Source organism: Lepisosteus platostomus, chromosome 10 (assembly GCF_059453375.1).
Source record: "Lepisosteus platostomus isolate fLepPlt1 chromosome 10, fLepPlt1.hap1, whole genome shotgun sequence".
Classification (NCBI taxonomy): Eukaryota; Metazoa; Chordata; class Actinopteri; order Semionotiformes; family Lepisosteidae; genus Lepisosteus; species Lepisosteus platostomus.
In genome coordinates, this window is record NC_142620.1 from 25,591,092 (window position 1) to 25,605,504 (window position 14,413).

The following is a 14,413-nucleotide window of genomic DNA, read 5'->3' on the forward strand; positions in this document are numbered from 1 at the left end:
ATTTTTTCTTTAAACTATCAAGACCAGCCATACACAGTACAGTTTATGTACATACAGTAATGTTTATGTTCCTAAATTAATATAGTTTATGACCTTCAGATGCGTTATGCTCCTCTTCTTTTTATGCTCAGCTACTAAAATTTCCCTTTAGTGGTAAAATTCCATATAAATATTCAAAACTAAGCGGATTGAAATGTGCACAGTAAAGACATTAAATGATTAAATCTTTTCACTACCAACCAATGCACCACGAGTGCCCCTGTCGGTCATTTTGGCCAGCCAATCACTTGCCCTGCGGTGCCCTACGGTGCCCTGCGGGTTGGTTACTGTACCGCGGGTTTTTACCGCTCATTTTGAATGGCTGCATCTGTATGCAAATTATTAGCTCTTTGTGTAGAGAGTAGTGAACCTTCAGGTTATTATTGTAGAAAGGGGCACAAAACATTAGTTTAAAGAAAACAATTCAGGTGAAATACTGTACTACCATACACCATATAGTAGTCTTATCCACTCTAATCCACGTCTATGGAAAAAATATCATATCCACTTTTCATAGAAAGAAGTAAAGCTTGTTTAACAAGATGGAGAGACAGAGCCAGACAAAATTGTATTTTGCTAATTTAATTTCTCAAGTTTAAAAAGGGAAATAAAATCTGTTCCCAAAATAGCAACTTGTTGAAAATGCTTGTGAAGAAAAGCAATCTGTTTAGTTGAATCTCACTAATTCCCACTGAATTTCTTTATCTTAAATTCATCTACTTTAATGCTTTATAGATAGAAGTGGTTTCCTTGAAAACTGGGTGAAAGTATCCAAGTCTTTTTGTTCAGTGTTTTAAAAAATAATCTAAAAATGTAGATGCATTGCCATTTCAGGTTTGCTGTTTTTCCTTTCTTTTCCCCTATGACAGAAAGATATGAAAAGTTATACATTGAGATAAACATTGGATATGTTTATCCATAAATAGAATTTATGATAAATAGAATAAGTAGGTAGATAAATAGAATAAGTTTATATAGGGTCTAAAAGCGCTTTACAGAACGACAACAACAATAAAAAAATTCTCAAGAAATGCAAAATGAAAATGCACAATGAGAGGAGACAATAGATGGGGGTACTGAATATAGTAGCAGCAGAGGGGTAAATAAAAGAACCAGTTAAGTAAATTCCCTTCTAAAGAATAAGGTTTTGAGACTAGATTTGAAATTTGAAATTTGAGGATAGAGTTTCAGAGCTTTGAGGCATAATGGGAAAATGCCCTGTCACCCATATAGTGTAGACAGGCTTGGGGGACAGATAGGATACCAGAATTAGAATAGCAAAGGTTGCGAGGTAAGGAGTAGGATGACAGTAGCTCAGACAGGTACTGAGGTGCCAAGTCATGCAGAGCCTTATAGGTGAGCATTAGGATTTTGAAGTTGACATGCGACCTGACAGGAAGCCAGTGCAAGGACTCCAGAATAGGAGTAATGTGATCTCTTGCACTAGAATCAAATATCATCCCCAAGTTCTTCAATTTTGAACAATCATCCACAGACAGGGTTACAGTGTTGGCTTTACAAAGTTGATGGGGGTTGCCAATAAGCATCAGCTTAGATGAAGGTAATTTTGAGTCATCCATGCTTTTATGTTGGAGATGCTAGTAGAGAGAATGAAGAATGAGGATAGAGAGAGAACCAGAATCAGAAGCTATTAGAAGATCATTTGGTGATTTTGATCAGGGCTGTTTTTGTGCTGTGAAGTTGTCGGAAGCAAGATTGGAGGGGTTCGAAAAGTTTATTTGCGATGAGGTGACAATTTGTCTGAATTGTAACAGCACTTTCTAGAATTTTTGCAAGAAAGGGTAATTTGGGGCAAAAAATGTTCAGATTGTCCAGAGCCATGTTTAGCATTTTTGACACAGGGGTAATGGCAGCAGTTTTGTGGACCGTTGGTTAACACCAGTGCTCAATGATTCATTTATTATATTGAAGACAATGGGGCAGAGACAAGTGAAACAGGATTGAAATAAAGTGGTGGGTTAGGGTTATGACTGAATTGGGCTCTAATAGGCAGGTGATGGATTTCATATGCAAAACCATTTTACTGATGGACACAGAGTCAAGAAGAAGGGAGTTGGAGAGAAGGGAAAGTTAGGCAACCAGGGAGCAGGTGTGGAAGTGACATGGCATTGTGGAGGGAATGTGATGCTGGATGTTGTCGATCTTTGAGCTAAAGAATTTGTTACAAAGTTGCAATGAGGCTGGTAGTGTGGTGGGACAGTTTGGCTTTAGCAGTCTGTTGATGCTAGAAAAAAGGTGTCTAGGGTTGTGATAGTTATTTTCAATAATGTGAAAGAAGTGGGTGGATCTAGCAGACCCTACTGTATTCTTATATTCTGACAAGTAATCTTTCCAAACCTGATAATGTACGCTTAGGCCAGATAGACACAACCTATGTTCAGGTTTCTGGGACACTGCCTTCATTGATCATAGATGGTTGGTATACTAGGGGACAGGGCGAGAAAAGAGATGGTTCGAGTTTTTAGACAAGTGAAGGTGTCAAGGGTAGATAAGAGAGCACTATTAAGCAAATGTATTTTGTCCTCCAGAGCATCAGAAGTAGAAAAACATGATAAGGAGCATAGAACAGAATTTGTGATCCTAGGCTGATCAACTGATCACCAGTTGCTAAATCTTGTGAGGGGAAAATGTTAAAAATAGGTCATTCCAGATTGAAGAGAATAGCTAAGTGATCAAAGAGGCCTAGTTCAAGGGAAGAGAAGTGAGAAACTAAATTATTTGCAATTATTAAATCAAGGGTGTGTCCTTTGTTATGTGTTGGGCTAAGAAGAAACTGGGTTAGAACAAAGCATCCCAACAGAGCTAGGAAATCCTTAGCTGAACTGGAAGACCCTGAATTAATATGTATATTAAAGTCACCAAGTATATGTATCCTCTTAATTTTGAGGCATAAAAATGAAAGTAATTCAGCAAACTCACCTTAAAAGACTTCATAAGGTTTGGGTGGCCTGCAGACCGGGCAATGAAGGTAGTGGGGAATGGAGACATTTAAAACAAGACACTCAAAAGAAGAGAGCAGAGGTACAGTAACAGGACTTAAACTATAAAAAAGGTTATAAATAATAATAATGCCCCCACCTCTGCCTGAGAGACTTTGTGTGGTCCTACACTCTTTGTGACAGCGCAAGCAACACTTGTACTGTATTTCTTGTAGTGTCTCCCAGTAATGAATTGCAGCACATATGCATTTTTGTTCTTCTCTCAAACCTTCAAACTCAAGAATCCAGTTGCAAATGAAGTTTGCAAAGAGACATGGGATATGGGAACAAGTGACACTTAACATTTAAATCATTAAGACTTTTCAGTTTGTTGTTGAGCAGCTATTTAACCTTTAATCAATGTACAGTACCTTTGCAGATAGCAACCCTGTGGCTACCAGCTAATTTAAGAAAGAAATTTTGCATTTCCTGTTTAGTGTATTTTATTCCATTTTTCATAGTGAAATCATCTACTAATTCTGTTTTTCATTCATAGAAAAACACAAATATGTGGATTAACATAATTGAAATAACTATATAATAAACATTATGAAAAAGAAAAATCACTTTTTGTACTTGTTCCAGAGAAGTGTTTATTATTTCTGTTCCTTGTCATTTGCATTTCACAGTTTGAATTTGAATTTTTTGTCTTATGTTTGTCTTTTCTTTTTGTTTTTATTTGAGGAAAGGATATAATGAAATCTGTTCCTAGCCTCATTTGTATAAATGAGATCCCGGGGCCTCAAGACACACTTCCTCTGCATAGTGTTCTTGGAATGCAAAGCATAGTATGATTCTTGAGGTTAGTAAGAGGGGTGATACAGAGCTAATTCATTATGTCACTAGTTTCTATTCCTTGATACGTAATGCCATCTGTTACAATCCATGTACAAAATATTTATGATCATCGCTAAGAAATTATGGTTAGCTCTGCCATGGAAACATGAAAAAAGCTTCCTCCATGAAAGAAAATAAAACTTAAATTCTTTTTACAGAAAAGAATAGAAGGGAAGCCTGGGCTAGGGTGTAAAACTAGAAGTTCAGCAGGTCACAGATCATGTTTTACTGTATATGAGATTACTTGTAAACCAGCAATGTACCAAAATCCAACATCTCCACAAACAGTTGAGCAAATGTTTTCTGTGAGTTGTTGTAAAGTTTAGATCAAATTCAGGACTGGGTGAACACCTTGCAACATTTAACATTCAAAATAGACACATGCAGTGCTTTGGTAGTAAATGCTTGAACTACAAATATGAGATTTTAAAAAAGCTATGAAAAAAGACTCCATCATTTAAATCTTCTAGACACTGTGGGAAAGCAAAAAGCCAATCAGTGTTGGAATATATAGTGAAAAGTGTGGAATTCAAATCAATGGATGTGCAATTTAGTCTGAAGTTTATAGAAAGACGGCTCAGTCCAGAGAGGTGCAACCAGATGAATTGCTGGGCAGAACCTTTTTAATCTAAGAGAAGATATCAAGGTAACTTGATACAAGTATTCAAGATCCTTAAAGGCATTGACAAGGTCAAGCTTTCAAACATCAGTCTTTCAGAGGCACTACCCAAGAGATCAACAACATGGGTGGGTAAGGCAATACCCTAGAGCAGTGGTTTTCAACCTGTGGGCTGAAAACCTGAGGTACTGCAGGGGGGCTGTGAAATGATTGTTGTATTGAGGGCCAGAGCTACAGCAGTTGCAATGAGTGCAATTGCACCCGGGCCCAGATCTAAGGGGGCCTGTTGCTTTTATTGAGAAAAGACCATCTGTAAAATAAACGAGGGTTTGTATGTCTGGGGCGGGGAATGCAGTGTAGTTGCCAAGAGCCATATTAGTCTGGCATATTTAAAATTAAAACACAATGATCTAGGAAACACGGCTGTGCAGATTTGTAATTGGTCATTGGCGTGTTAATTCCAAGTTATGTAGAATTGGATAACGTGACCTGTTCCTCTGCAAGACTGAACAAGAGACAGGCTTACATTTAACTAAGTTATGTTCGTTAGTGTGCAACATGAAAGCGATCCAGAAATGTAACTCAGGCAGCGAGAAACGCAAAGAACAGAAAAGACCATTAGAGAGGAAAAGTTTAAAGTGGACTTTATCAATTGCTTACTGGGCACTGTCATCAGTGAGACAGAAGGACTTTTTTTTTTCTTGAGCGAATTCAGGCGTCTTTTTGGCATTTTGTTTGACATTAAAAATACCGGAGATAATTCAACTGAAGCTGCAACGAACTTGCCTTGTTTTAGGAGACATGGTGGAGATTTGGCAACTGAATTAAGGATTTTGTCTGATCTTCGCCCCAATGAAGTCAACACTCCATTTGAAGTACTGTAGTATTTGGTCAATAAAGATATGAAATCCCCTATTCCAGACACAGTGATAGCATGTCAAGTGTTTTTAACAATTCCAGTTGCTGTCCCCAGTGCTGAATGCTTGTTTACCAAACTGAAATTGAACAAAACTTATCTAAGGTCCACCATGACACAGGACAGACTGTCAGCTCTGGCTTTGCTGTCTATAGAGAACAGTACTGCAAGGCAGGTGGATTTCAGTGATACCATCGCTAAGTTTGTTGCGACGAAAGCACGACGAGTCAAGTTGAAAACTTTTAAACAGCTCATTACTAAGTGTCAAGTTCAGTATGTTAGCCTGTTTGAATTCTGCTCTCTTGCATTGTGTACACCTGTGGAGGCAAAAGGAAGCCGGAGGGGATTTTGTATTTACTTGCACCCGAGCCCAAGTATGGGTTCCGCCAGCCCTGGCTGTAATTGTAAAACAGTCGTAAATATATACAGTAACATTATATATAATATAAATAACATAATATAAACATTTGTATATATTATGGTTTAGCATGCTGGCATGATGTGACCGCCATTTAGCGCTATTATATGTGACATGACAAGAAAGCTAATGCAGAATGTAGTATAACTGCCTAACTACGCTTCATGTCATGGATAAGTGCCTTGCGTTTGGTTCTCTTACGAGGACACAGAGGAAGGCCCATCTACAAGCAAAGAAGCACCGCTTCAGTGTCTTATACCGATAACCCAAAATCCAAACCCAAACTAAAAAAGAGAAAATGGGAACTGAGAACGAGCCGCTGCCACTGTGTGCTGTGTTCCGAAGTGTTATCAAATGAGGCTTTAAAGTCAAACAAAATACGTCTCTGCAGCCCAACATCCAGCATTTGATATGTATCAAGGAGAACCAGCCCTCTCACTAAGTGAGCCAGAAAGAAGGTGTGTTTACAGCCGGGCTAGTTGCAAGCTATTGAGTGTGCATTCTTGCGTCCACTGGAAAATCTACGTGTTGAATATAATGTAATGGATGGAAAGTTAACATATACTTCTGATTTATAATTATTTTGTTATTTATTGTGCATTTTTTGTTTCTCAATGTCCTCATAAGTTCATTGGTACAGAAGGCTACCCCGCACTTGTGTACAAATATTCAGTTCCTTTTGATTCCTCTCGTTCAGTTTTGTTTCTGACAAGGCTAACGTTAAGTATGAGAGATATCATAATTAAGAAATTAACTTGTACTGGTGCCTTAGTTTTTACAATATTTTTCTTATTTTTATTTAATTTTTTGTGAGGTGCTGACTGGACTCCTTCTGTAATCAATAAAACGTCTTTGTAATGCCATGTTTGTAGTTTGTACAGTATATGTGTATTTTCTCTGATTACCGGTGTCGATTATGCTACTGCTGAGGTATAGAGCTAGCCCGTTTCAAACGGTGAAGACTGCCGGGTCCTTGTGTTTTTATGGTCGGTCAAGTGGGCCGCATGCTGTAATAGGTTGCGAACCTCTGCCCTAGAGGGTAATGTTCAGCTGCTTCTGTACCTCTGATCATTTGTCTCTTCCAGTCTAGTGCATAAAATGAGCAGTGGTTGAAGGAAGCATTGGACACGCTGATAAAGGAGAGACGTGAAAGGGTAAATGTACAGTAAAAGAGTATGAACAGAAGAAAGACAACCAACATAATAATGTGTTTCACAACTGGTGCTTATCAGGCTAATACTGCTGGAAGTTAGCAGGTACATCTAATTTAAAGCAAAACATCTAATTCAAAAAGTTTCAAGACCCAATAGGGAATGGAAAGTTTAATTTGTCAGAACAGCAATGTTTGTTGTTGATTGCAGCAATAGGGCATTGGTATAATTTCTAATAAACTGTTAAAAAATTGCAAAACAGTAAAACATAAATTAGCTTTATATTAATGCTCCTAAAAACAAAATGATTTTTCTACAGTGCAAAGAAATAGTTTATGAAGCACCAATATAATTTTTGGAATTACAGTTTCTTAATATGTCAACGTTGTTAAATTAAAATTAATGCTTTTCTTGAACTTCCAAAATGTATACTAATTTCAGGCTGTTAGGCCTCAAAATGTGTTACTTTGGAAAAGGTGCATAGATTTTCTATAAGCACTATATATATACAGTACTTACTGTATATAGTTTCTGCAATACATTTTTAACTGCTCTCATAAGGCAGTTCAGTAGAGCCAGTATACAGTCATGTGAAAAAGAAAGTACAATCACCTATATAGTATGAATCTTTCAATTAAAAGATATCAGGGAATAATTAACAATCGTCTGGTCCTCACCAACTTCTATATTTAGATAAATCTAGCCTCAGATAACAAACAACACAGAAGAGATTTCACTATGTCATTATTCATATTAAGTAAGCCAAAATGCAGAAACCATGTGAGACAAATTAAGTAATTAGCAGCCAGGTGCTCCTAATCAAATGCACTTGATTAGTTGATCATCAGGAAGTGTGACCACCTCTATAAAAGCAGAACTTTTGGCAGTTTGGTGGTCTGGAGAATTCAGGTGTGTGTTAACACCATGCCAAGGAGAAAAGACATCAGCAATGAACTCAGAGAAGCAATTGTTGCTGCCCATCAATCTGGGAAGGGTTATAAAACCATTTCCAAACTATTTTAAATCCATCATTCTACAGTGAGAATGAGGTTTGCAAAGTTGCATCTGAACAAACCACAAGATTTTTGGAACATTGTCCTTTGGACAGACAAGACCAAAGTTTTGTCATTTTGCACAATGCCATGTTTGGCAAAAACCAAACACAGTGTATCGCCATAAACACTTCATACCAACCATCAAGCACGGTGGTGGAGGGGTCATGATTTGGGCTTGTTTTGCAGCCACAGGACCTGGGCACCGTGCAGTCTGCGAGTCGACCATGAACTCCACTTTATACCAAAGTATTCTAGAGACAAATGTGAGGCCGTCTGTCTGACAGCTAAAGCTTGGCCGAAACTGGGTCATGCAACAGGACAATGATCCCAAGCACACCAGCAAATCTATAGTACAACTGAATGGCTGAAAAAGAAAAGAATCAAGGTGTTGGAATGGCCAAGTCAAAGTCCAGATCTAAACCCCATTGAGATGCTGTGGCTGGACCTTAAGAGAGCTGTGCATAAACAAATTCCCTCAAACAGCAATGAACTGAAGCAATGTTGTAAAGACGACTGGGCCAAAGTTCGTCCAAAACGATGTGAGAGACTGAGAAACTCTTGGAAAATGATTACTTCAAGCTATTGCTGCTAAAGGTGGTTCTACAAGCTACTAAATCATGGGATGTGCTTAGTTTTTCACACATGGTTTCTGCATGTTGGCTTATTTTTTGTTTATGAAATAATGACATAGTGGAATCTGTTATGTGTTGTTAGTCACCTGAGGTGAGATTTACCTAATTTTTGGACCTGGTAAGGACCAGATAATTTTTTGTTATGTCTTGATATATAAAACCATAAAATTGAAAGAGGGTGTACATTCTTTTTCACATGACTGTAGGTTTACATAATGGGCTCTGATTCTATCATAAGATTTATCACTGGCATCCCCTACTACGCTCATTATTGGGATCTTTATTCTTTGACTGATCGCTGCCTGTGTATGCTAGAGGATAGTAATTTGAAAACACCTTCTTATCTAAATATACTGACGTGCTGTCGAGAATTTTGCAATATATAATGTAATACCTATCAAACTGAAACTCCCAGGACGAGCTATCTCCTTTGCATTCAAGTCATTTCAGTTTGCATCTGTTAATACTGTTATCTAATGTTAGGTTATTTTATTTTTAGTTGATAGAATTTAGTTGATTCTATTATTATTTTAGTGATAACATCAGGAATAAAATCAGGGTAAGCCTCTTAGCCAAGACCCAAAATACAATTAATGTGTGTTGTTAAATAAAGTATATATTAATAATCTGCTTAGCAGATGCTTAAATAAAAAATGCATTATGTATATACAAAAAACAATCATACCGGTATGATAAGGTAATGTGAATAAATTATTAAAATGTAATTAAAGCTAAAACATACTGATGTACAACGTACATGCAAGCAAACAAAATATTTGGTATTGTATAAGCAAATTCTCACCGAGAATGTCAGGCCATCCATTTGTCACTTTTAAGCAACATTTAAGCAAATAATGGTTTGAAATTCTATCTGTCCAGTTCTTTGCTTTCAAGCTCATATTGATTAATTCCAATCTAAAGTCTAGATCTGGTTTTCTTTATTATTATTTTATTACAATAAATTGTGTTTTGCACATTTATATATGCATACATTAATTTACAGTAAATAATTGTTCTCCCAATCATGAACTATGGTAATGTGGTTTAAATAATTGCTTCTAATTCTGTCATAAGATTTATAACAGACACTCCATTCTACACTCATCATTGTGAATAAATTAAGAAATTGACATTAAAGCTAGCACATTGGTCAAAGGCTCTGTCTAAACCAATGAGTCTTGAACAGATTCCAAAGGGTGGTTAGGGACTGATCAGTTCTGAAGAAGTTCATCTTCTGTGAATGGTTCAGTCCATCACTGAGGATTGAGGGCGGAGAATGGAGATCGGGTACAGAGAGTAGCAGTGAGATGGAAGCTGGGGATACAGAGAGAGATGAAAGAGTAAAGATTTGAAGTAATTGAGACAGTTTTGGACTTTGAGTTGGATGTTTGGAGGCAGGGAAGAAGCCAGTGGAGAGCCTAGAGTCATGAAGTAACATAAGAAAAGCAAGCAAAAGAAAAGATTTGACAAGCTGCAAAATTCCGGATGGGTTGGAGTTGGTAAATGACTTTGGCAAGGCATCTGGTCATCAAGATGTTGCAGTAGCCCAGATGGGAGAGTACTAGGAACCTAAGAGTTATGTACACTAATTAGTAAGGAACACTATATTCTACTAACTGCTTAAGAAATAAGTGGCAGGATCATACTGCCAAAAATGTTGGAAGTAGGAGAGAGAGAAGTAAATCTGTTGTGAGGATGAGTTTAAGATAACGAGAGTGCATCCGGGATGAGATGTCTACCAGACAGACAAAGACATAAGAAACACGAGTATCAGTGAAGGAAAAGGGGAATATATGAACATTGTGCATATACAGTGCCTTGCGAAAGTATTCGGCCCCCTTGAACTTTTCAACCTTTTGCCACATTTCAGGCTTCAAACATAAAGATATAAATTTTTTATTTTATGTGAAGAATCACCAACAAGTGGGACACAATTGTGAAGTGGAACGAAATCTATTGGATTTTTGAAACTTTTTTAACTAATAAAAAAATGAAAAGTGGGGCGTGCAAAATTATTTGGCCCCCTTGCGTTAATACTTTGTAGAGCCACCTTTTGCTGCGATTACAGCTGCAAGTCGCTTGGGGTATGTCTCTATCAGTTTTGCACATCGAGAGACTGAAATTCTTGCCCATTCTTCCTTGCAAAACAGCTCGAGCTCAGTGAGATTGGATGGAGAGCGTTTGTGAACAGCAGTTTTCAGCTCTTTCCACAGATTCTCGATTGGATTCAGGTCTGGACTTTGACTTGGCCATTCAAACACCTGGATACGTTTATTTGTGAACCATTCCTTTGTAGATTTTGCTGTATGTTTGGGATCATTGTCTTGTTGGAAGATAAATCTCCGTCCCAGTTTCAGGTCTTTTGCAGACTCCAACAGGTTTTGATCCAGAATGGTCCTGTATTTGGCTGCATCCATCTTCCCCTCAATTTTAACCATCTTCCCTGTCCCTGCTGAAGAAAAGCAGGCCCAAACCATGATGCTGCCACCACCATGTTTGACAGTGGGGATGGTGTGTTGAGGGTGATGAGCTGTGTTGCTTTTACGCCAAACATATCGTTTTGCATTGTGGCCAAAAAGTTCGATTTTGGTTTCATCTGACCAGAGCACCTTCTTCCACATGTTTGGGGTGTCTCCCAGGTGGCTTGTGGCAAACTTTAGACGAGACTTTTTATGGATATCTTTGAGAAATGGCTTTCTTCTTGCCACTCTTCCATAAAGGCCAGATTTGTGCAGTGTAAGACTGATTGTTGTCCTATGGACAGACTCTCCCACCTCAGCTGTAGTTCTCTGCAGTTCATCCAGAGTGATCATGGGCCTCTTGGCTGCATCTCTGATCAGTCTTCTCCTTGTCTGAGCTGAAAGTTTAGAGGGACGGCCAGGTCTTGGTAGATTTGCAGTGGTCTGATACTCCTTCCATTTCAAGATGATCGCTTGCACAGTGCTCCTTGGGATGTTTGAAGCTTGGGAAATCTTTTTGTATCCAAATCCGGCTTTAAACTTCTCCACAACAGTATTACGGACCTGCCTGGTGTGTTCCTTGGTCTTCATGATGCTCTCTGCGCTTTCAACAGAACCTTGAGACTATCACAGAGCAGGTGCATTTATACAGAGACTTGATTACACACAGGTGGATTCTATTTATCACCATCAGTCATTTAGGACAACATTGGATCATTCAGAGATCCTCGCTGAACTTCTGGAGTGAGTTTGCTGCACTGAAAGTAAAGGGGCCGAATAATTTTGCACGCCCCACTTTTCATTTTTTTATTAGTTAAAAAAGTTTCAAAAATCCAATAGATTTCGTTCCACTTCACAATTGTGTCCCACTTGTTGGTGATTCTTCACATAAAATAAAAAATTTATATCTTTATGTTTGAAGCCTGAAATGTGGCAAAAGGTTGAAAAGTTCAAGGGGGCCGAATACTTTCGCAAGGCACTGTATGTGCATTGTGTACTGTACAAAGATAAGTGAAAAGGTGCCAAAGCAGTTAGGGAACACAGGATAGAACTCAGGGGAGTAGAGTTAACCACAGTTACAAAAACCAGGAGAGAGATTAATATTTATTGAGATTAAGGGGGTGGGGGGATTGGGAGTACAAGGCAAGTCAAGAGAATCAGTGACAGAGTGAAGTTTCTATCAAGTGTGCCAAGTGAAAGCCAGACTGGAAAGAAGAAGGTCAAGCAGCAAGTGCTGCATGAAAATCCATTATGAAAGTATAATGTGAATTACAATATTTCTGTATACCATGTGTGTGCCTGGATAAATGATTACTGCTGCCTATCAAATATTAAACCTTGAACATGCAATTGGGAATATATTAAATTATTTTCAAGTAATGGTATACAGTAATTTGCAGAAGTATTCACCCCCTGCAACGTTTTCACATTTTTCATCGAGCATACTTCATAATGCTTTCAAATTTATTTTTTTATGTTAAATGTAGACAAAGTACTACAATTTGCTAAAGTGACAAATATGGACTGAATATACATACAATAATTTAATTTAGCAGAGTAAACAGATTGTTCTCAATTGCATTATTATCCATGGTATTTCAGCAGCACTGTGATCAATCACATGGAAGATTACATATTTAAAAGTGCATCCCAAGTCTGTTGTATTCTTCGTATGAGATTTGGGTGCTAGTTGTGCAAACTGCAACTGGTTCAAGTAGATTTTTAACAATTGTCGTTCTTATGTAAATTTGTGGGGTGCACTGTATTTTTTTAAGATGATGTTTAGCACTTTTACATACATGTATTGTGTATGTAAATATACATTTAAGTTTCCTAATAAACCTCTAACAATAGACTGCAATAAAAATCCATATCTCATACAAATCTTTGCATGAGAAGTCTTTAAGAATCATGCATGGATTCACAAGCGTATGTAAACAAAAAAGGGTAAGAAATATTTCAGGGTTTGAAGAGCTTATCCTTGAAGAATATCTTATGCAGAAATGTTTCCTCCTGAACAAAAGTTGTAAATTATAGCCATTTGACTGTATTTCAAAATGCTGGCTATACGTCAGCAAAGCTCAATATATTTTGCTGAATTTGGCTAAAAGATTTTCGCAAACTCAGATTGACTTCGTATAATACTGATGTTTGTTTTACACATTTTTTAGTGGTAACAATTTGTAATCTAAATTAATTTTAGGTAAATATTGGTGAAAGTAGAATTATTCTTTTTCAGTGTTTGAATTTATGTCAATTGCTTAAACATTACATTAAATTTCTTGTCATTATTTTCATTAAAGGCTTTATCTTTTTCTCTTTAGGATGGGAGGAACTGTATCTGCCTACAAAATTGTTCCAGATGAAATAGATGAAATTAAGGTAATGGGATATTTATTTTCCATTATAGTATAAACTGTTTAAATGTTTACTGATAACTGTTTATTGTTTTTTCTGGGAGTCAGGGTGGCATTGACAGTAGTCTCAGTGTCCTCAATGTTACAGTCTACACTTGACTCTGGACCTGGACTAACAAATAGATGGATGCAGCAAATGTGTTTCTGTGCCATTAGGGAGTTCACTTCATTCTAGAGCTGAACACTAACCTGCGTCTTTACATTCACTGCTTCAAATACCTTAATTTGCAAAAATTGTATTGGTAATGAACGATTCAAAAAATGCACCTCAGCCTTACAAGATTAACTGGGTCATACTAAACATTAAACTTTAAACACATTCTGTTTTTTTGCTCCTTCTTTAAGTGATGAAAAGAAGCAAGGCAAATGCTACAGCTATAGTAACATGGTGATAATTTGTTACATGAGACATTAATCATTTAACTTTACTTAGATATCCAGAATTTCAATAAATATCAGATGCTGGAAAGTGTTATCCACTGCACTACTCACTCACTGCACTATCCACTACTGTGAACGTTGAAGTTTTCAGAAAACATGCAAATGAATAGCATTTCTTATTAACACACAAGTGCTCTTTTCAAGTACCAGCAAAAGTATCAATATAGAGGTAAAATGAGATTTCAGAATTGTCATTTTTCTTAGTTGGTCCGCAAAGGCTGAGGTCTTTGCAGAAGCAGAATTAACCAGATTGTAAATGTGCTTTTATGTTTTTGACAGGAAAAATAGAGACAGATTTATTAAGGAATACTCTGCTTGGTCAGAGTAATGGGGACGTCTGAATAGTCCTACTGAGCTAAAAAGGGAGAAGAGTAGCTTTCTCAAAGGAAAAGGCAACATACTGTACTGTATGTGATGTGTTGTGTCTGCA

The 14,413-nt window shown here is 37.3% G+C and overlaps 1 protein-coding gene across 11 annotated transcripts in view; it reads left to right on the top strand.

Annotated features, from left to right (window-relative positions):
- Positions 1-14,413, top strand: part of LOC148653629 (gephyrin) — a 502,682-nt gene that overhangs the window by 240,914 nt on the left and 247,355 nt on the right. For all 11 annotated transcript variants that reach the window (XM_088648883.1, XM_088648886.1, XM_088648885.1 and 8 more), the window contains exon 3: positions 13,450-13,507. In XM_088648883.1, coding sequence (XP_088505009.1) covers positions 13,450-13,507 — 58 coding nt within the window. The remainder of the gene's footprint in view (positions 1-13,449; positions 13,508-14,413) is intronic.